At 57.7% G+C, this 24,212-nt stretch overlaps 1 protein-coding gene across 2 annotated transcripts in view; it reads right to left on the bottom strand.

Moving 5' to 3' along the window:
* Positions 1-5,050: 5,050 nt before the first annotated feature.
* LOC133348265 (T-box transcription factor TBX2-like) overlaps positions 5,051-24,212 on the bottom strand; it is a 33,213-nt gene continuing 14,051 nt past the window's right edge. Inside the window, exons 3-6 of one of the 2 annotated variants that reach the window (XM_061560985.1) lie at positions 20,083-20,229; positions 9,754-9,830; positions 9,136-9,281; positions 5,051-7,842 (exon numbers count right to left, since the gene is read on the bottom strand). In XM_061560985.1, coding sequence (XP_061416969.1) covers positions 6,773-7,842; positions 9,136-9,281; positions 9,754-9,830; positions 20,083-20,229 — 1,440 coding nt within the window. In that variant the 3' untranslated portion in view covers positions 5,051-6,772. Of the gene's footprint in view, positions 7,843-9,135; positions 9,282-9,753; positions 9,831-20,082; positions 20,251-24,212 lie in introns of both variants that reach the window. The other variant, XM_061560984.1, reaches the window with a different exon arrangement.

The raw sequence follows: 24,212 nt of genomic DNA, 5'->3' as shown, positions 1-24,212 counted from the left end.
GTGATAGTGGTGGTGATGGTGGTGGTGATGGTGGTGATGATGATGGTGATGGGGGTGGTGATGGTGGTGATACCCCCCCCCCCCCCGCCTCATCACGGGGGTAGCGATCGCGCCCCCACGCCCCAAATAATCCATCGATGATCCTCGTACCGGGCGCGTTGATCACAATCAGCGGCCGCGTGTGCGTGTGTGGGGAGCGGTGGCGCAGCGGTGAGCGCACTGCGCTACGCACCCGGTAAGCCGTCTTTGATTCCCACTCGCGGTCAACACCGCGTGGTGACGATGACCTTAACCGGTCCCGGGCCTCTCACAGGTCGAGCCGGCTTCAACTGAGTACCTGGGGTGGCGCGTACACAGGACCACGAGGGAGACGAAGACGGCCACCCCCCCCCCCCCTCCTCGTGTGAGACTTCATAGGTGCTCACTAATAGCTCTTGCCTCACTCATCTGCTAAAGGCTGTACGGGGGATCTTTGCTTTTGTTTGACGTGCACACGACCCGCCTGCCAGGCCGCCTTTGTCTCCCCGGTGCTGATTTATACACAGAGCACCGCGGGCGCGCTTGGCACCGCCCCGCGCCCCCTCGTGCGCCTTAATAGGTGCTCGCTAATTACCGGACTTATCCCATGCGATCTAATTCGGCTATACGGGGGATTCTTTACTTTGTAAGTGTACATGTTTTCGTACATGTATGTATTTGTGTATATGTGTACCTGTGTGTTTCCGATGTGTGGGCCTTAGCGGTACGTATATGTGTATGTACGTGTTTGTGTATATGTCTATGTATCTGGGGAGCGGTGGCGCAGCGGTTATCGCACACCGCTACGAACCCGGGACCAGAGTTCAATTCCCTCCGACCACCACCAACAGTGGCGATTATTTAAATAGGTCCTGGGCCTTCCGTAGGTCGATTTGGCCTCAAATCCGCGTCTGGCGCGGTGTGCTAACATCCTCACTGGGAGACGAAGTCGCCCGGGTGTGGTGTTGGTCACCCACCCCCTCGTGAGCCGTGCCGGCAGGCGAGTGGACACGATATTCATGGAAACTGCATAAACAGTGCGTGGGCAGTTGTCCACACGCATAAATAAATTCGTAGCATTCATAAACACTGCTGAAATGCAACAAAGTAAAATATGTAATCGTGTGACGTTTCTAATAACAGTCATCCTCTCTCTACCATCAATAAGGACTATTTCCCGAAACGTCAGTACTTGTGTATATGTATGTTCCTGTGATGAGGCCGTGTTGCTGATGAACGGAGCGAGCGTCGTGTACCGCGTCCGTGCGCGTGGCGAGCGGTGGCGCTGTCGTTAGCGCGCTGCGTCACGAGCCTGAGTTCGATTCCAACTCCATGCCCTCATTTCGGGGGTCCCGTGCGCGAAGGGGGTGAGACGCGTTGACTTCGCTCCGGCTGGAAGGACACGGGAGCCACGAGCCGAGCTAAGAGATCGCACTCGCCGTGGTCTTTCACGACGAAGACGCAACACGGGCTGGAGAGTGCGCGAAGAAGCGTGGAGAGACGCTCGCTTGGGATCGCACCGAGAGACGGGGAGAGACGGGAACACGGCGGCTCGAGAACGCACGCCGCGGCATCGCCCCCCAGACTGCCGAGAGGAGTGGGCGGGGCCTGGGCAGGACGCGTCACGGCCACAGGAGGCGACCGTGATGGACGATGGTCGAGAGTCGTCACGGAGCGGCAGTCAAGGAGTGGAACGCGTCCGAGAGGCCGGCCACAGCGGAGATGGAGCGATGGATCGCTAAATCGCCGGGTCGTGAGAGGTGGTGGCGCTTGGCAGTGGATTGAACATGGCTGCTGCTGCTGCTGATGATGAATGTAAATATATCCTCGACTATATTAGTGCCATGCTTCAGCTCTCTAGCCCTTTGATCGCATCATTAAAATTCACATCGGTCATTTAAGATCGCCTATACCGTCGTGTATGCTGCTGGTATGGTTGTCTGCACACGCGTTTGGGTGGAGTGGGAGGCAGTTGGCCTCCAGCAACAACGGAGGGCAGAGGAGCGAAGCTCACAACAACGAGCAGAGCGCCTGGTGGATAAACCGTTGGGGCAGTGGGGTGCACAGGTGGGGTGTCTGCCAGTCATCCCATGGCACCCGGAGCTGTTCCGTGACCTGCCAGCAGACCCTCGACACTTCGTGTGGCTTCAAAGTGCACCTAGCCTGGTACACGTGCCCTGGTCACGTCACCGCCACTTTGTGGTGAACGGTGGTTGTTGTGTGCGCACCTATCCACGTGTGTACCTGTTTATATATACACATTCACTGTGCATGTATACACGTGTGTGTATACACACAATCACTGTGCATGTATACACGTGTGTGTATACACACATTCACTGTGCATGTATACACGTGTGTATATACACACATTCACTGTGCATGTATCCACGTGTGTGTATATACACATTCACTGTGCATGTATACACGTGTGTGTATATACACATTCACTGTGCATGTATACACGTGTGTGTATATACACATTCACTGTGCATATATACACGTGTGTATACACACATTCACTGTGCATGTATCCACGTGTGTATATACACACATTCACTGTGCATGTATACACGTATATATACACACATTCACTGTGCATGTATCCACGTGTGTATATACACACATTCACTGTGCATGTATCCACGTGTGTATATACACATTCACTGTGCATGTATACACGTGTGTATATACACACATTCACTGTGCATGTATCCACGTGTGTATATATACACATTCACTGTGCATGTGTACACGTGTGTATATACACACATTCACTGTGCATGTATCCACGTGTGTATATACACACATTCACTGTGCTTGTATCCACGTGTGTATATATGATTAAACATTCACTGTGCATGTATTCACGTGTATATATATATAAACATTCACTGTGCGTAACCCAGCGCCCCTACTCGATTCCCGCTCACGACCAATAATAATAGTGGCGAATATTTTAACCGGACCTGGGCCTCCCTTAGATCGACTCAGCCTCAAATGAATACCCGATGCAGTGTGTATTAAACAACATTAGCACTGGGGAAACAAAGGTAGCCGGGCGTGATGTAGGCCACCCAAGCGCTTGTGTGCCGGGCCGGCCTTCATAGGTGTTACTCGCTAACAGCACTTGCCCCAACAGTCTGTTAGAGGCTGTACAGGGAATCTTTGTCTTTGCTTCCAATGAACGCATAATCCGCGCTCCTCCAAGCGGTCGCTTCGGCTCCGGTGCCAGCGACACGAGGGGGGGGGGGATTAGGGGGGTGGGGGGAACAGGAAATTAAACAGAGGCTCAAGTAGCTCCCCCGCACAGCACACACACCCCGCACAACACGCACACACCCCGCACAACACCCACACATCCTTCTAACAGCACACACACACCCCGCACAACACGCACACACCCCGCACAACACGCACACATCCTTCTAACAGCACACACACACCCCGCACAACACGCACACACCCCGCACAACACCCACACATCCTTCTAACAGCACACACACCCCGCACAACACGCACACACCCCGCACAACACCCACACATCCTTCTAACAGCACACACACACCCCGCACAACACGCACACATCCTTCTAACAGCACACACACCCCGCACAACACACACACCCTTCTTACAACACACACACCCTTCTTACACCACACACACACACCCCAAAGCAGACACCCCGCACAGCACACACACACACCCCGCACAGCACACACACACCCCGCACAACACCCACACATCCTTCTAACAGCACACACACACCCCGCACAACACGCACACACCCCGCACAACACCCACACATCCTTCTAACAGCACACACACACCCCGCACAACACGCACACATCCTTCTAACAGCACACACACCCCGCACAACACACACACCCTTCTTACAACACACACACCCTTCTTACACCACACACACACCCCAAAGCAGACACCCCGCACAGCACACACACACACCCCGCACAGCACACACACACCCCGCACAACACACACACCCCGCACACACACAGCACACACACGCCCACAGCACACACACACCCTTCTAACAGCACACACACACACCCCACAGCACACACCCCGTACATCACACACACACCCCGCACAGCACACACACACACCCCGCACAACACACACACACACAGCACACACACCCAGAGCACACACACACCCTTCTAACAGCACACACACACCCCACACAGCACACCCACACACAGCACACCCCGCCCAACACACACACACCCCACACAGCATACACACATACCCACAGCACACTCCGCACAGCACACACAGCACACACACCCTTCTTACACCACACACCCCCCCACAGCACACCCCGCACAGCACACACAGCACACACACACATCCCGCACAGCACACACATACACCCTTCTTACACCACACACACACACCCCGCACAGCACACAACCCCCTGTCACATCGACTCAGCATCCCCGCAGTTCCCACTCCGCTAACCCCACGAGGCATCGGGGGTCTCCCGCCGCCGCGCGTTGGAATCGCGTTAATCAAAGGGAGTCCCCGTTTAGGAGGGGTCCCCTGGGGGTCTGCTGGAGTCAAGGGGACCCCCCCGGGAGGGACCCGGGTGATGCGCGGGGTCCAACGGGGAGCGGGCAGGCGGAGAGGGGGGGATTGGGCAGCAGTGACGCGATCGTATGTGCGTGGATGTTGAATTTCTTTCGCACCGTACGTAACCGACCGTGCTCATCGGCTGCGCGGATCGCGCTCCGCACCCCCGTGCCAAGATCGGGGGCCCGGCAGCGTCCATTAGGGGACCCCCCCCCCCCGCCGCCCCATACACACACAGGGCGGGGGGGAGGGGTGGCTCAGAACAGCGCGGGTTAAATGACGTCATGTTTATTTCAATGATTAAATGACGTCATGTTTATTTCAATGATTAACATTTAGGGGCGGGGGGGAGGGGGTCGCTCGGTCGCGTGGGAGGATGGGGGGGGGGGTCACGGGACGCACCTTCACGGGGCTGCACACGGCGCGTGTGGGGGGGGGGGGGGTACAAAGAGCATCACGAGACAGAAACACGAGCCCCCCCCCCCCCCCGGAGGGGGGTGGCCCCTCCCCCCAAACCAACCACGCAGCCAGCGCCTCGACGGGCGCAGCTTTCCACCTCAATTCGCCCCCCCACCACCAGCCCACGAGATGAGGGGTGGGGGTCAAGGGTGGCAGCTTGGGGGTGGGGGGCGGATTGCAAGGGGGGGGGGTAAGGCAGGCGGGTGCAGGGAGCTGGGGAAGCGCCGCAGCTGCAGCAGGAGGGGGGGGCGGGGTGTGGGGGAGCGAGGGGGGGTGCGGGGAACGATGGGGGGGGGGGGCAATGGTGGTGGGGGGGTGCACGGGTTAGCCCCCCGACTGTACACGTGAATATTTACAGAATGTGCAATAAATTATGATGAACTCTGTGGAACAGGCTACGCAACCGATGATGAGAGCGACGGTGTGGTCGTGATATTTACACAGTATTGGCCGAATAATTACATAAATAGCTGCGATTACCTTCACTTATCATCATTACCATCATCATCATCATTGTATTAATGTTATGGTTTGTATTATCATCATTATAATTATAATTACTCGTGTTAATATCATATTGGAATTACATGGAACATGACATGGACGCTACACTATGTCACAGCTGAAAGAGGTGGGGGGCAGGTGAGGAGGGGGAGGGGGGCTCTCCCCCCCCCCATCTCACCGGGAGTTGCCCACAGGGCCAGGGGGGCTCTCCCCCCCGCCCCCCTCCACGGGGAGAGGGGCAGTCAGTCCGCAGCTCCTCCGGTCACTACGTGGTTCCTCTGTAGTGTTGGGGTGGGGGGCAATGAGGGGGGGCCCGAGGGGATGGGCCCCCCCCCCCCCCCCCCAGTGGCTCTCCCTCTCGTTGCGATCACGTGGCCGGGCTGCACAGTCTGGCCCAAGTATCAGTGGTTGAGTCGTGGACTCGGCACGAGTACTCGGTCCACTGTGTACCCACGGCTGTGTGTACTGTGTGAGTATCCTCACTGTGTGTACACTGCGTGTGCACTCAACGTGGTGATGAAAGTGTCTGTGTGTGACATGGCGCATTTCAGCCGCCACTCTGCTACACACATGGGAGTTGTGTCTGTGTTGTGGAGGATCGGCACAAAGGCGTGTGTGCGCGTGTGTGCGCGTGTGTGAGCATCTCCGTGTGTCCCAGCGTGTGCATGCGCACTCGTGTCAGTGTCTGTCTAGAATGTGTCGCCATCAGCGTTTCAAGTCCAAGTTGATTCTGTGTGTGTGTGTGGCCAGGTGTGCACTCAGGAGGCCAGTACAGAGTCTCAATTGCCAGCGAGACTTTGGGCCCCAGTCTGCTGCCACGATTTTGCGGCGTCCAATCCCACTCGAGCAATATTTTCCAACTTGGACCCTGCTAATGACGTCACGGGATCTTTAACGTCCGCAGCGAAGCAGACGACACGTGGTGTTGTCACGGCCAATGCGCACCACCGCGGTATTAATCGGGGCGGCCGCCGCCGCCGGGCCGCGTCGCCGCCCGAGCGTAGGCGGATCCTGTCGGCATGAAGGGTGCGCGTGCGTGCGTGTGTGTCGGCATCGGTGCGTACGTGCTCGCGTCACCCCCGGCGTCACAGCGAGCGCGCGCGCCGGAACGCCTTCGTGTTTGTCGGTCGGCTGCCCCCCCCCACCCTCCCGCGCGTGGGCAGCGGCAGGCTCGGGGGGCGGAGCGGCAGGCAGCGGACTAGGACGGGCTGCCCCTGCCGGGAGACGCGCCCCGCTTGCCGCCCTCCAGGCCGCTCACGAGCCGCTGGATGCTCCGCAGCTCGCTCTTGCCCTCTCGCTCGGGGCTGGCGCCGTGGCTCCTCGGGGGGGCGGGCGACGCGGCCCCCCCAAGTTTCCCCTCGACGCCGGACGCGGCCTCGGCCGCCCCGGACGGCGGCGCCGCGGGCGGCGGGGGCGGAGCCGCGGCCGCCGCCCCCGCGGCCAGGAGGCCCGGGCCGCCGGGGGCCGGGGGCGTGGACAGGGGCAGCGAGTAGGGGCTGAAGCGCAGGTGCTGGCGGCCGAACAGCGGGTGCCGGTGCGCGGGGCTGCCCGCCCCGGCCGCCGCCGCGGCCGCGGCGGCCGCCATGTAGGTGTAGTGGTAGGGGAAGAGGCTGCCGAAGGCCGACACGGGCAGGCCCTGCGACGCGAGCAGGTGGTGGGGCAGTCCCGGGAAGTGCAGCGCGGCCGACGAGGCGGGGACGCCGTGCGGGGCGCCCGCCGCGTCCGCGCCGCCCAGCACGCCCGACATGGAGGCCAGCAGGGGCCCCATGCCGGCGCTCAGGCCCGGGAAGGCGCCCGAGGCCATGGCCATCTGGCCGGGGTGCAGGAAGAGCGGGTGGCTCCCGTTGATGGGCGCGAAGAAGGGCTGCCCGTGCAGGCCCGGGAAGCCGAGGTTGTGCAGCGCTCCCGACGCGACGTGCGCGTGCGGCCCGTCCGTCTGCACGGTGAGCGGGGCGAAGCTCTCCTTGCCGCCGCCGCGCGCGGAGGCCCCGTCGCGGGCCTTGCCCGCCGGGTCGTGGTGCTTGTCGGCGCCGTTGTGCTCGGGGTGGCGCGACGCCTCCGAGGGGCACGAGGAGGAGCGCGCCGGGTGACGCGGGGCATCGCGCTCCGGGGTGCGAGACGAGGAGGAGGAGGACGAGGCGGAGAAGGCGGCCGCGGCGGCCGCGCGGTCTCCCGGGGAGCGCAGCTCCTTGGCCGAGAGGTCGAGGCCGCGGTCCTCGCCGCCGCCGCCGCGGCCTCCTCGCTGCTCGCGGTCGTCGCGGCTCCGCTCTGCGACGCGAGAAGAGAGTTTGAGAGCACGGCTCTGAGCTCGCGGAGTGTCACGACGTCTCTGGGTTAACCCCGCGCTTGCCAACTCCGGGGAGAGGAGGCTCGTTGGCAAGAGCTACGACTTGGGTCACCACCAACGGCACAAACGTCAAATAAAGAGCAGCGATCCGAGGAAACAGCGTGCGTGTTCGTGTTGATGTGCACGCGTGTTTGTGTACCGATGTCACGTGCACACGCGGTAGCGTTTTATATTTTACTGTGAATATCAAAACCAGGCCGTAGTTTTGCTTGCGTTGAACCGACACAGCCGAAATAACGCTCTCCCTCAAAGCCGGAGCGAGCGACGAGATTATTTTGATTCTAAATCCAGTCGCCTGATTGTGGCCACGGCAAAGCGACAGCCATTGCCCCCATCATCATCACCATCATCGCCGGCCATCATTGCCCACGTCTGCCTCCATCTCGGATCCCTGCTCCCACGTGCGCGGAGTCGCAAACTCGCTCTGCCGCTTTGCAAACGCTTCGCGAGACGGCACCAGAGTGGTTGGCACAGATGTACGTATATAAATGTTGAACTTCTCTCGCACCTAACGTAGCCAACCGTGCTAATCGGAGGTGCAATCGTCCGATCACCCGCTCGCACTTTAAACCTCAGTACCTGGGTTCAGCCCGGCCTGAGCACGCACCCCCCCACTGAATGGGAGATTAAAGACGCAGTGACGGGAGTAGTGCGATTGTGGCCATGTCACCCTCACTGTGGGCCCACACAGTAAACCACTGCAGGCTGCGTTCCTTCAACGGAGGAGCAGCCAAACGACACGAACTCTCGCTCTGCTGAAGCCCCCTCGTCGTAGCCAGCAGCAGCAGAACCTCGACAACGTCATCGAGCTCCTGGACTACATCGCCGCCGCCATCGCGCGAGAATCGGATGCGATAGTATCCCGCTGCCCGGTGCCGCCGTGGCGTGTGGCCATCACGGAATCCTCGATCTGGCACCGATTCTCCAGGTTCACGGCACAGACACCGACTCGATTGTGCAGGGACCCAGGTCTCTCGATGATGAACAGGATGATGATGATGACAGTAGATGGGGGGCTACGGGAGGCCGACGCGACGAACCCACGGGTGCAATCGAGACGTACGAGGAATGCGCTCCCGAGTGGAACCGCGACGCCGATTCGTCGCAATTCGTCTGTCGTCTGGATGCCGTGTGCGTGACGGTGGTGGGGCGCGAGTGGTGGTGGGGTGTGAGTGGTGGTGGGGTGTGAGTGGTGGTACTTGGGGTGTGCGTACCGGAGTAGAGCGGGCTGGCAGGGAGAGTGTGTCTGGACGAGGCGCTGGCGGAGCCCGGGGGGGGCTCCTCGTCCGAGTCGCCGTCGTCGCGCTCCTCGCCCTCCGCCTCCTCGTACGTGCGCAGCGAGTGGAGCGCCAGCTGCTTCCTGCAGGGGGCACGGGGGGGGGAGGGCGGGGGTCAGTCGGGGTTGGGGTCAGGGTCAGGAGATGGGGGGCAGCAGATGGTGAGACACGGAGACACCTGCATCGCACGTGGGGGTCAGCTTGATGCTTCTCGTGAATGGTCACCCTGGCGAGTGGCGAGGTGGCCCTGCTGAGTGGTCACCCTGGTGAGTGGTCACCCTGCTGAGTGGCGAGGTGGCCCTGGTGGTCACACTGATGGCGTTCCGCGTCATCGCCGCCAGGTGGCGCCACTTGCTCGGCATTGACCCCCGAGGCGACGAGAATCAGGACTGGGGCAGGTGAGCAGCGGGGTGAGTTTGTTCCCACCGGGGGGTGTGTAGAGCTGGGTGAGCGAGGGCACGTGCGGGGTGGTGGTGCGTGGTGGTAGTGGTGCGTGGTGGTGGTGCGTGGTGGTGCGATGCCCTCCGCACCACCGCCCGGGTGCGAACTCTCTACCTCTTCTCTCGGCGGCCGTTGCCCGTGTCCCGGAACCCCTTGGCGAAGGGGTTGTTGTCGATCTTCAGCTGTGTGATCTAGGGGAGGGAGGGGTGGGGTGAGAGGAGAGGGACGTGAGGGCGGGGGGGGGTCACCGTGGGGCGGTGTGTGTGTATATTTACCCCGTGTCAATGAACACTGTGTACATGTGCAATGCGTACGTGCGCGTGTGTGTTTGTGTACACAGCGTGTGCGTCTCTGCTTGTGTTAAGCTCCGTATGTGTCAGTGTACAATGCACGTGTGTGTTTGTCAATGAACATCGGAGCTCGCTGGCAGCACTTGCCCCGACAGCACGTGCGGATATATTCCGGGGCATCTTTGTCTTTGTCAATGTACACGCGCTGTAGCGACATGGGTGCAGTGCTATGTTAACACTCTTTCTCTGTGCGTGTGTGTTTATGTATGTATTGTGTAAGCTCTGTATACGTGTGGATACTGTTATGTCAGCGTGTTTCAATGTGCGATGTGTAACGCGTGTGTGTACGTGCATGGCGATGTTGCAGGCTGCATGCGCGCACTTGCTGTGCACGCACAAGCGTGTGCACACTTGTGTACAATGCGTGTGCATCTACAATGCGTGTGCATCTACAATGCGTGTGTCTATTCCCCTGTCAGTCTTAGAGTTGGTCCCGAGATCCAACAACCTTAGCGCACAGCCCGTGCGGTCCGGGTGACACGGACACAACACCCTACACTGCAATGCCACTCGAATACAGCCAACACGGTCCGAGCTACTCCGCACAACACGCGGCCACAGTTCATGAGATGCGGAACACCCCGACCCACGGATGTCGCGACCTGTATCACTGCAGTGCGAGTGACGACGACACACAACAACAACAGCCAACAACAGCCAACAACAGCCAACAACAGCCAACAACAGCCAACAACAGCCTCACCGCCACTGCGGCCTGTCCACCGCCCCCCGTAACTCACAGCGAGACGGCACCACCTTTCAGCGAGTGTACGCGGGGAGCGACACGTGGGGGAGAGGACGGGGACAGGGGTAGGGGACAGGGGTAGGGGACAGGGGTAGTGGACAGGGCTAAGGAGAGGGGTAGTGGAGAGAGCTGTGAGAGCGGGGTAGGAGATAGGGGTCGGGGAGAGGACTGGGAGGGAGGCGTGAGACAAGGATGAGGGGTCTTTGCCGAGCCCGTGCGTCGATCCCAAGGGGACCCCGAGAGGACCGTACCCCCCCCCCCCCCCCCCCGAGAAACTGTCCGTGGCGGGGGGCGAATTCGCTCCCGCGTAGCCCGCCGCGTGTGTGCACACGCGCGGCGAGAGCTTGCACACAACACGCACTGCTGTCAGTGTACACAGCAAGCGTGTGCACACACCGTGCACTGCGAGTATACACGGCACGCGCGCTCTGGAGCTCGCGGCGAGAGAGAGGGAATTAGTAATCGAGACGCGCGTGGATTTCACTCAAATTACAACTGCGCAGAATTTCCGACTCCCAAACAAAACTTAGCTTAGCGTGGGAGGTGGATGCGGTGAGGTTCTCCCCCCCCCCACCCCATTGCTTCAATTCGCAAGTTTGATTTCAAGACCGAGCCCTGAAGATGTTCCGCGCTCTTTGTGAATGTGCGGGGGCAGTGGTGGCGCGCTCACGGCACTCGCCCCAACGGTCCTTTAAGGCTATATGGGGCACCTTTGTCTTTGGAGAGTGGTGGCGCATTGGTTAGCGGGACTGCTGCGCTAAGAAACCCAGCGACCGGAGTTCACGACCAACACCAGTGACGATTATCCGAACCGGTCGTGGGTCTCCTTTAGGTCGACTCAGCCGCAAATGAGTATCGGGTGCGGTGTGTAAACATCGCCACTGGGGATACAAAGGTGCGTGACGATGGCCACCCACCCCTCGTGTGCCGTTCTGGCCTTCATAGACACTGTACTCGCTAACGGCACTTGCCCCAACAGTTTGTCACGTCTATACGGGAGATCTTTGTCTTTGTAATGGTGTGCGCGTGTGTGAGAGTCCGTGTGTGCAACTGTGTGCCCGGGTGTGTGCGCGTGGTGTGTGCACGAGTGAATGTGTGCACGAGTGTGTACGTGAATGACTGTGTACGTGAATGACATATACCTGCACGTATATCTATATCACACTCACAAACACACACGCGTTCTAACACAAGTACAGAATGTCTCGAGCCTGACACACTGTTGGGCAAGCACTGTTAGCGAGCACCAATCAAAGCCCCATGGGAAGGGAGAGATAAAGAACCACGCACGACCGTCTTTGTCTCCCCAGTACAAATGTTCACAGACCGTGCCAGCTACTCATTTTAGTCTGAATCGGCCAGGGAGAGAGACAGCTCGGACGGGTTCGGGTACCATTGGTCCCTGGGTGCGTCGTGTCTGTCCATGGCCCGGTGTTGAACCTGGATGGCAGGGAAGGCTGCGCAGTGCGATAAATACAGCGCCACCACTCTCGTGACACGCAATAAATGCGTTTCTATTGGTTGTGGGCCTGCCCGAAGTCGGCTCAGCCTTAGAATAGCATCTGGGTCTGGCGTTCAAAATATCAGCACTAGGGAGACAAAGGCGGCTGGCCGGGCGTGGTGCTGGCCACCCACCCCGTCGTGTGCCTCCCCGGTCTTTATAGGTGCTCGCTAACAGCACTTGACCCAACATTCCGTTGATGGCTATACGGGGATCTTTGTCTTTGTCGTATGAAAGGGGGATTCGCCCACTCTCTGTCGGCTTTACCGTCACACCCGGCGGGAGGCGAGTTACTCGGTTCACCGGTGATGGATCGTGTGGACCCCGCGCTACGATTGAGACCAATCGACCCCGGGAGCTCGGGGTCCTTACAGGGCCGCCAGCAGCCACAGGGCGACAGTGCCGAGTCTCGGATATGTGCACACAGAGACTCGACTGCAGGGTGCGTGTGTGTCTGCGTGTGTGTGTCTGCGTGTGTCTGGGTGTGTGTCTGCGTGTGTGTGTCTGCGTGTGTCTGGGTGTGTGTCTGCGTGTGTGTGTCTGTGCGTGTGCCTGCGCGTGTGCCAGCGTGTGTGTCTGCGCGTGTCTGGGTGTGTGTCTGCGTGTGTGCGTGTTTGTGTCTGCGCGTGTGTCTGCGCGTGTGTCTGCGTGTGTGTCTGCGTGTGTGCCTGCGTGTGTGTCTGCGTGTGCCTGCGTGTGTGTCTGTGCCTGCGCGTGTGTCTGCGCGTGTGCCTGCGTGTGTCTGCGTGTGTCTGCGTGTGTCTCTGCGTGTGTCTCTGCGTGTGTGTCTACGCGTGTCTGCGTGCGTCTGCGTGTGTCTGCGTATGTGTCTGCGTGTGTCTGCGTGTGTCTCTGCGCGTGTCTGCGTGTGTGTGTGCGTCTGCGTGTCTCTGCGTGTGTCTCTGCGCGTGTGTCTGTGAGGAGCAGAAGTGTAGCGGTTAGCGCGCTGCGCTGCGAACCCGGCGACCCAAGTTCCATTCCCGCTCACAGCCAACATCAGTGACGAATATTTGAACCGGTCCTGGGCCTCCCCTAGATCGACTCAGCCTCAAATGAGTACCTGGTGCAATTTGTAAAAAACTCGCCACTACGCAAAGGTGGCTGGCCGAGCGCGGTGCTGGCCACCCACCCCCTCGTGTGCCGTGCCGGCCTTCATAGGGGCTTGCTAACAGCACTTGCCCCAACAGTCTATTAAGGATATACGGGTAATCTTTGTGTGTGAGAGGCAAATACCACACCACTTGCCCTTCTAGAATATCGATAGAATATACAGCAGTGAGTCACCATCGTCTGTATGTATGACACATGCACATCAATACACACGGTACACGCATGGATGTACATGAAGTATGTGCTACGCATGTGTTCAGGCCCAGTGAGAGGCTCCACACGCCATGCGGCTTTATTTGACCATACTTCACCACGATGGGCAGTGCGGATTGGTGAGGATACATATAATATAACTGGTATACACATATCATCGCGATTTCAACTTTGACTACCACCATTACCTCCACCACCACCGCAAACACAACTACCTCCACCACCACCTCTATCAATACCTCCACTACCACATCCACTACTACCACCACGACCACCACGACCATCATGATCTACCACTACAAACACAACTACCTCCACCACCATCACTACCTCTACCACCACGAAGTCTACCGCGACCTCTGTCATCACCACAACTCAACGCTCACAGGCGCAGGGACGCGTCGGTGGAGACGTTCATCCCCATGCACAGAGGCGGCCACACCAGAATAGAGAATCGCAGAGCTTGGGCTACCACCCGCCCTTCCGCTGATCTGTGGTTCCCGTCTCCTCCGTGCGACTGCGGCGATGTTGCGGGTGGTGGTGTTGTTGGCTGCGCACGTGACCCGGCGCTGTGGAGGCAGCGGCGAGGGTTGGTGGGTCACACGCAGATGTCGTGAGATTCTCTCCTCGTTGGTTCGGCGTCGAGGAACCGTAACCACTGGGACTGTGCCAGGAGAAGGCAGTGACAGCAAAGTGGGGACTGGTATCACCTGTGCCTGATTACCATGGGATCGAGTGTTGCCCCCTCGCACGCGTGAGTTTTCTCCCAAGTGTATCATAAACACAGCTCATCATTAACTGGGGCTGAACACATCTTACATCGAGAAACCCAACGTAGCGGCAGCAGCAGGACCCTCTAGATAAAGCGGCACGCGCCTCTCTTGGGTAAATGTCAATTATTATTATTTGAAATGCGATTTGCATGAATGACAATGGCTAACTACAAATCACACTTCACGGCGATGATGTCGTCGTTGTACACAAGTGTATTGTATCAATGCGCACCACGTAGGCGCGACTTGCTACACGAGTGGAGGTGTTAAGTTCCCGCTACATCATGAGATCGTGAGAGATGGCGACCGCGTGGGGAAATCTTCATCCACCAGGAGATTGATCGTAGCTGCTGCTCATGATGGCGATGGAAGAGAGCCGTCTTGATCCAATAGACATGTAGATCAGAGAGGGAGAGCCGCGGTGCAATGGTGAGCACGCTGTGCTTTGAGTTCAGTGGGGAGTAACATCTGAATCAGTCCGACCAACTCCGCCAGCCCTTCACCAACCCGCACTGACCAGCGTGGTGAAGTATGGTCAAACAACCCCCGCTGACCGGCACGGCGTGGGGAGGCATTAATTCAGCAGTGGATAGACAAAGGGGGTTGTGAATTGCTTACCGTACGCACGAGAATCTGCTCTGTACTGCGCATTGCCGTGTAAGCTGTGGACGCTGGGCGTGTGTGTTCAGTGTGAGTGTACACGTGCGTCAAGATGCACACAGGCTGAATAATGCAGCACGCGCATGGCCAGGGCTCGGAAACCTGCCGCTCCGGGGCCGCGTGCGGCTCTTCAAGAACTGCCTCGCGACGTACCATTTATTAGGGACCATCGTCTCGTCGTATTCATGTGCATCGCGGTTCCTGAAATATTGAGCGTTTTACCGAATTCGACCAACATGCCTCTGCTCGTTATGTCAGTTGTCGAGCCCTGTACATGAGACGCACCCATACACACAAAGCACACGTGATGCATACACAGCACTCACGGTACACATTTTACATCTGCCATGTACACAACACAATGCACGCACGTGTGATGTATATGCAGTGATGGATAATAAAGACAAAGATCCCCCGTATAGCCTGCGCAGACTGTTTGGGCAAGTGTTGTTTGCGAGCACCTATGAAGGCCGTAACGGTACACGAGGGGGTGGGGTGGTCAGCACCACGCCCGACCGCCTTTGTCTCCCTGGTGACGATGTTTACGCACCACACCAGGTACTCGTTTGAGTCGACCGAGGGGAGGCCTGGGATCGGTTCAGATAATCGTCACCGGTGTTGGCCGTGAGAGGGAATCGAACTCGGCTCACCGGGTTCATAACGCAGCGTAGCGCTAACCGCTACACCACCGCTCCCCACAGTAATAATAAACCAAACACACACTTGTAGACTGTATATATATGTGTGTGTGTCACTGCACCTACGGTTACCTCTATGAATTAAACACTTCCACTGTTTCAGCACGGAGATGCTGTCGCATGCAGACGCGATTACGGAGAACAGGAGGCTTGTTAAACCGGTAACAGCTAAACCGGTTCCAGAATAGGTAACTGCTACAGCTGCAGCAGCTACAGCAGCTACAGCTACAGCAGCTACAGCTTCAGCAGATGCAGCTGTAGCAGCTACTGCTGCAGCTGCTACAGCTACAGCAGCTACTGCTGCTACAGCTACAGCAGCTACTGCTGCTACAGCTACAGCAGCTACTGCTACAGCTACTGCTACAGCAGCTACAGCTGCTACAGCTACAGCTGCTGCCTCTCTTTCTCAGCCGGAAAATCGGTAACCTGCGCCTGAACCGGTTTTACTCATTCGGTTACCGATAATGCCAAAAAATTACGATGTTAAAACCTTCATATTTAAATCCGCGTTATGTTGCCGTGCAACAATAATACACAGTACACACAATACTTCATACAATGAACATTACACAGACATTGTACATAACCGCTGCTGAGCTTAAATAACAACATTTCACCGGGATGATCCCACGAGATGGGGGTAACATATCGTTCGCTGTGTGATACGCAGACACAATACACACATATACAAAGGACATCAATGTACATCAACAATGTGTACGGTACAATAGGGACCGTTTGATACGTACACACCCACACGTTCATACATAATGTTAAACACGCACGAAATTCGTACAAATGATATGTGCATGAGACACCACGCTTTGTGTATTCGTACTTAGCATGCTCTGAAAGTACATGCACAAATAAAAGACAGAGATCCCGGTATAGCCTCAACAGACTGTTGGGGCAAATGCGGTTAGCGGGCACCTATGAAGGCCGGAACGGCACACGAGGGGGTGGGTGGCCAGCACCACGCAGGACCGCCTTTGTCTCCCCAGTGGCGATGTTTACACACCGCAGCAGGTACTCATTTAAGGCTAAGTCGACCTAGGGGAGGCCCAGCACCGGTTCAGATAATCGTCACTGGTGTTGGCCGTGAGTGGAAATCGAACCCGGGTCGCCAGGTACATAGCGCAGCGCGCTGACCGCTACAATACCGCTCCCCACACAGGTACACACACACACAGGTACACACACACAGGTACACACACACACGCGCCCGGGTGTTCCTGATTTTCTGGTTCGGTCGCCCCGCGCCGCGCGCCCCCTCGCGCCCCCCCTCCCTCTCCGCGCGTGCCCCCCCCCCGCGCGCCCCCCCCCCCGCGCGCGCCTCGGTGCTCCCCCCGTGTTTGCCGAGCGCATTACCGCGGCGTGCGGCGCGCGTACCCCACGCGGCACGCATCCTGCATTGCCACCCGCGCGAGTCCGACGGGTGTATCGGGTGCACGTGTTGTGCGTGCGCGTGTACCTTGTGTGTACCTGTGTGTGTGTGTGTGCGTGTACCTGTGTGTGTGTACACCTGTGTGTGTACCTGTGTGTGTGTACCTGTGTGTGTGTACGTGTGTGTGTACCTGTGTGTGTGTACGTGTGTGTGTGTGTACCTGTGTGTGTGTGTGCGTGTACCTGTGTGTACGTGTGTGTGTACCTGTGTGTGTGTACGTGTGGGAGCGGTAGTGTAGCAGTTAGCATGCTGCGCTATGAACCCAGCGACCCGGGTTCGATTCCCCGCTCACGGCCAACACCGGTTACGATTATGTGAACCGGTCCTGAGCCTCCCCTAGGTCGACTCAGCCTCAAATGAGTATCTTGTGCGATGTGTAAACATTGCCACTAGGGAGACAAAGGCGGCCGGGCGTGGTGTTGGCCGCCCACCCCCTCGTGTGCCGTGCTGGCCTTCATAGGTGTTACTCGCTTACAACACTTACCCCAACAGTCTTATAAAGGCTATACGGGTGATCTTTGTATTTCGTGTGTGTATGTGCGCGTGTGTGTTTGTACGTGAATTTGTGTGAGCTCACGTCTGTGCGAGTTTAATTATGTGTGCGATTATGCGTGCGTTGGATTGCGTGTGCGAGTTTATGTTCGCACCAGCGAGCGTGAGAAGGGTGAAGGTGTGTGCGTGTGTGTTGCGACAAGGGTGTAGGTGTGTGTGTTTGGAGGTGTGTGTGTGTTGGGAGAAGGTGTGTGTGTGTGTGTTGGGAGAAGGTGTGTGTGTGTTGCGAAAAGGGTGTAGATGTGTGTGTGTGTTGGGAGAAGGTGTGTGTGTTGCCAGAAGGGTGTAGATGTGTGTGTGTTGAGAGAAGGTGTGTGTGTGTGTTGGGAGAAGGTGTGTGTGTGTGTGTGTTGGGAGGTGTGTGTGTGTGTGTTGGGAGAGTGTGTGTGTGTGTTGGGAGAAGGGTATAGATGTGTGTGTGTTGGGAGGTGTGTCTGTGTTGGGAGGTGTGTGTGTGTTTGTTGGGAGAAGGTGTGTGTGTGTTGCGAAAAGGGTGTAGATGTGTGTGTGTGTGTTGGGAGAAGGTGTGTGTGTTGCCAGAAGGGTGTAGATGTGTGTGTGTTGAAAGAAGGTGTGTGTGTGTGTTGGGAGGTGTGTGTGTGTGTTGGGAGGTGTGTGTGTGTTGGGAGAGTGTGTGTGTGTGTTGGGAGAAGGGTGTAGATGTGTCTGTGTTGGGAGGTGTGTGTGTGTGTGTGTTGGGAGGTGTGTGTGTGTGTGTGTGTTGGGAGGTGTGTGTGTGTTGGGAGGTGTGTGTGTGTGTGTGTTGGGAGGTGTGTGTGTGTTGGGAGGTGTGTGTGTGTGTGTGTTGGGAGGTGTGTGTGTGGGGAGCGGTAGTGTAGCGGTTAGCGCGCTGCACTACCAAGTCGGCAGAGGCCCGAGTTCAATTCTCGCTCACAGCCACCAACACGATTATCTGAACCAGTTCTGGGCCTCATCTCGGTCGACTCAGACTCAAATTAATACCTATATGGTTCGATGAACATCCCCACCAGGGAGACAAAGGCGGCCGGGCGTGACGTGGAGCTGCCCACTCATCCCGTCATGCGCCGTTCCGGCCTTCATAGGTGCTACTCGCTAACAGCACTTGCCCCAACAGTCTGTTAAGGTTATACGGGGGTTCTTTTTCTTTAACGCTGTAAGTGTGTTTTTGATTGTGAGATTCAAGAGTGCATGTGCGTTCGTGTGCGTGTGAGTTTAGTCTGTCTGTGAAGCTGAGTGTATGTGCTTCTGTGTGAGTCTAAGCGGCTGTATGTGTGTGAATTTAAGTGTGTGTGTGTCTGGGAAAATAATTGTCCGTGCGTATGTCAGTGTGTGCGTGCGCGCATGGAAGTGCGTGTGTGAGTTTACATTTCTGCGTTTGTCTTTTGTGTGTTAATTTGAGTGTCTGTGTGTGCGCGCGCGTGTGTGCGTGTCATTGTGCGACTTTAAGTATCCGTGTTTACGTGCGTGCGTGTGTTTGAAGTGTGTGCACGTCTGTGTGGATTTAAGTTCCGTGTTCATGTGGTTTGTGTGTGAATTGCGCTGTGCGTGTCAGTCAGATTGTGTGTGTTGAAATGTGTGTGTGATGTAGCGGCTAGCGCATTACGCGACGAATCTGATGACAAGAGTTCGAATTCCGCTCATTTCCAACACCAGTGACGATTATCTGTACCGGTCCTGGGTCTCCCCTAGGTCGACTCGGCCTCCAATGAGTACCTGGTGCGGTGTGTAAACATCGCTACTTGGGAGACAAAGGCGGCCGGGCGTGGTGCTGGCCACTCACCCCCTCGTGTGCTGTTCCGGCCTCCATAGGCGCTCGCTAACAGCACTTGCCCCTACAGTCTGCTAGGCTATATGGCAGATCTTTGCCTTTGTCTTACATGTGTGCGCAGCGGTGAGCGCGCTGCGCTACGAACCCGGCTACACGAGTTCGATTCCCGCTCACGACCTATGACAGTGGCGAATATTTAAACCGGTTCTGTGCCTCGCCTAGGTTGACTCAGCCTTAACCGAGTGCGGTTTATACATATCACCACAGGGGGATGAAATAGCGGTTGTCTGGCCGGGTATGGTTGAGACCACACCACCCCCTCGTGTGGCTGTGGCAACCTTCACAGTTGCCGCGACTCGCTCACAGCACTTACCCCCCAACCGTCTGTTAAAGGCTATCCGGGGGAGCTTTGTCTTTGTTACTGCAAATGTGCCGACGTGTCTAAGCGCGTGGTGCGGCGGCGAGGTTCGACACGTGCCCAGGTGAGAGGGACGGGTGAGAGAGAGGGGGGGTACGGATGAGAGAGGGGCATGGGAGTGATAGAGGGGCACGGGTGAGAGAGGCACGGGTGAGAGGGAGGGGGGCACGACTGTGAGAGGGGGGGGCACGGCTGTGAGAGAGGTGGGGGTCGCTCCTCGTCGACTCACCTTGTCGTTCTGGTAGGCGGTCACCGCGATGAAGTCCGTCTCGGAGAAGACGTAGGTGCGGAAGGTGGAGTAGGGCAGCTTGAGGATGTCGTTGGCGCGCACGATGTGGAAGCGCGGCTGGTACTTGTGCATGGAGTTGAGGATGGTCTGCGGGAGAGAGGGCCGCAACTGAGTGGCCACACACACACACACGGGCACACACACACACGCACACACACACGGCTCACTTCGCGCTCAGCTCGGCCAACGCGGCGCGACCGCGTACGCGACGCGACAACAGCAGCAGCAATAGCGGTGCACGCGACAAACACAATAGCAGTGCACGCGACAAACACAATAGCGGTGCACGCGACAAACACAATAGCGGTGGTCGCGACAAACACAGTAGCGGTGCACGCGACAAACACAATAGCGGTGCACGCGACAAACACAATAGCAGTGCACGCGACAAACACAATAGCGGTGGTCGCGACAAACACAATAGCGGTGCACGCGACAAACACAATAGCGGTGCACGCGACAAACACAATAGCGGTGCACGCGACAAACACAATAGCGGTGCACGCGACAAACACAGTAGCGGTGCACGCGACTTCACAGTAGCAATGTACGCGACTTCACAGTAGCAATGTACGCGACTTCGCAGCAGTGTACGCGACATCACAGTAGTAGTGTACGCGACATCACAGTAGTAGTGTACGCGACATCACAGTAGTAGTGTACGCGACATCACAGTAGTAGTGTACGCGACATCACAGTAGTAGTGTACGCGACATCACAGTAGTAGTGTACGCGACATCACAGTAGCAGTGTACGCGACAAAACAGGAGCAGTCGTAGTAGTGTACGCGGCTTCACGCGACAACACCAACCAGACACACGTGTGTGCTGTGTGTACTCTGTGTGTGTACACACACACAGAGTACACACACACGGCGGTGTCAAAGGGGAGCGTGCAGCAGCAGCGCTTCGCTACACAGGCGGCTGCGTGTGCACACACAGGCGGCGTGTGTGTGCACACACAGGCGGCTGCGTGTGTCTGTGCACACACAGGCGGCTGCGTGTGTGTGTGCACACAGGCGGCGTGTGTGTGCACACACAGGCGGCTGCGTGTGTGTGTGCACACAGGCGGCGCTGTGGCGGCACAGCCGAGCGCGTTACTTCGGTCCGCACGTCGCCGCTCACGCGTGGCGCAGTGTCGCGACCCCACGGGAATGAATCCCCTTTTCGGGGGTTCCAGGGACCCCCCCCGGCCATGCCTCCTCTATCGCTGTGTCAGCGAGGTGAGGGATGGTGCTCGGGAGGGGGCAGGGGGCGTTGGGCACCGCGGCTCCCCGCACACCCCACCCCGGTAGCTCTGGGCGCGTGTCCCCTAATCCTCCCCTAATGCTTTTTGACTGAAATCCGCGCGCGGCCGCGACTCGCGGGAGCCGCGCCCGCTGACGGGAGCTGGCAGGGGCTGGGGGGCTGGGGGCGGGGGGAGGGGGCGGGGGGAGGGGGCGGGGGGTGTCACCTGGGAAGCCAACAAGCCCCCCTCACCACCACCTTGTTCCCTCCCGCCGCTGCCTCCCCCTTCTCCCCCTCCCTCCCACGCATCCGTCAACTTCACACCGGGCCCCTTCCCATTCCTTCCCTCCCTGCTGCCCCCCACGCTGCCCCCCCCCCACCCTTAATTTTGAGTAAACGCCAAGGGCAGTCGAGCCCCGTGACGTCACGCGGCGTGACCCCCTTTGGGGTCGAAATCGCAAGGACACGGGGGTGCGTGGGGGGACACGGGGGAGGTTGACAGCGAGGGGGGTGGGGTCATCTGGGGGGGGGTCATCTGGGGGGGGGGGTGGGGTCATCTGGGGGGGGTCATCTGGGGGGGGGGCATCTGGGGGGGGGGGGTGATTGCGACTCAACGCAGCGACTCGGCTCACCTCGCTAGTCGACAACTCACGACTACAAAGACAAAGTTGCCCCGTGTAGCCCACACGGCCTGTTGGCGCAAGCGAGCACCGATGAAGGATGGTAGCGGTGCGCAAGGGGCTGCCGTGGATGGCACCGCGCCCGGCCGCCTTTGTCTCCCCGTCCCGATGTTTACACACCGTAAGCGGTACTCGCATGTGGCCGAGATGATATCATCCGCCATTGACATTGGCCGTGACCGAGAATAGAATTCGTAGCAACTGCTCCCATACGCGTTGTGTATGTGTGGGTAACGCGCACTTACACATCATAGCATGTGCCACAAACCACGAGCACGCAATGCAATATATAGAGACAAAGATCCCCCGTACAGCCTAAATAAACTGTAGGGGTAAGTAGCGTTAGAGAGTGGCAATGCATGCGAGGGGGTGGGTGGCCAGCACCGTGCCCGGACGCCTTTATCCTCCATAGTGGCGGTGTTCACACATCGCATCGAGTACTCATTTCAGGCTGGGTCGACCTAAGGGAAGCCCAGGAGCGGCCTAGATAATCGTCGTGTTGGCCGTGAGCGGGAATCGCGCCCGGGTCGCCAGGTTCGCAGCGCAGCGGAGCGCTAACCACTACACTACCGCTGCCCACACAATATATCCACACACCCATGCACATACACACTACAAAACCATGCCTTTATAACATAACATCTACAATTCGCAAATACAATGCACGCATACGGCTTGATACACACACGCCACGGATACACAACAGCACACACACACAATATCTAAATATTGCACAAATTGTACACACCTTGAAACGTATTTACACAAAACCGGCTCAAGCCAGTCAACACGCGCGCAACCTGCTATGAGACATAACCTGCGTGATGTATGCACAGTCAGCATCGCCGGCTCGTCCACTCGGAGCGTCGCTCACGGCAGAGCCCACGCCGAGAGGGCCACCTCGTTCACACAACATCACCATGAGTGACACACCACCACCACCACCTCGTTCACACAACATCACCATGAGTGACACACCACCACCACCACCTCGTTCACACAACAACACCATGGGTGACACAACACCACCACCACCACCTCGTTCACACGACATCACCATGGGTGACACAACACCACCACCACCACCACCTCGTTCACACAACAACACCATGGGTGACACACCACCACCTCGTTCACACGACATCACCATGGGTGACACACCACCACCACCTCGTTCACACAACAACACCATGGGTGACACACCACCACCACCTCGTTCACACAACATCACCATGGGTGACACAACACCACCACCACGTTCACACTCACACATCACCATGGGTGACACAACACCACCACCACGTTCACACTCACACAACATCACCATGGGTGACACAACACCACCACCACCTCGTTCACACTCACACAACATCACCATGGGTGACACAACACCACCACCACCTCGTTCACACTCACACAACATCACCATGGGTGACACAACACCACCACCACGTTCACACTCACACATCACCATGGGTGACACAACACCACCACCACGTTCACACTCACACAACATCACCATGGGTGACACAACACCACCACCACCTCGTTCACACTCACACAACATCACCATGGGTGACACAACACCACCACGTTCACACTCACAACATCACCATGGGTGACACAACACCACCACCACCACGTTCACACTCACACAACATCACCATGGGTGACACCACCACCACCACCATGGATATACAATACACACCACGGCCACACAGCTCGCTACAAACGCGTGTGCACGTTACACACAGACACATACCGACACACGCGTGTACACATACCAACGCGATCACCATCAGCCATGTTCAATCCACTGCTGGACGCAGGCTGCCCCCCCCACTAACGACCCTGCAAGTAACAATCCACCCAGCACGTGCACACGGCCTGATTCCATGACTCCATCTCCCATATGTCGACACGATCATCACGCCGATGCATACATACAGACTCCTCCGAAACCGACATTACACGTGCTTGCATACAGAACACACGCATTCTGAACACCTCGCATAGAATAACAAATAAATCATAGTTCTAATTTACAACCATCGCTGTAAATCCACTGCTGGATTAATACCACGCAGCAGAGTGAGGGGGCTGTGAAGCGGAGAGTATCCCAGGTGCGCTTCACGAGCCACTCGCCACTGATGTGAGCCGTGGT

The sequence above is a fragment of the Lethenteron reissneri genome, chromosome 27 (genome assembly GCF_015708825.2).
Source record: "Lethenteron reissneri isolate LAM-NWPU_2019-01 chromosome 27, ASM1570882v1, whole genome shotgun sequence".
In the NCBI taxonomy this organism is placed as follows: domain Eukaryota; kingdom Metazoa; phylum Chordata; class Hyperoartia; order Petromyzontiformes; family Petromyzontidae; genus Lethenteron; species Lethenteron reissneri.
This window is presented reverse-complemented; position numbering and strand designations above follow the sequence as displayed.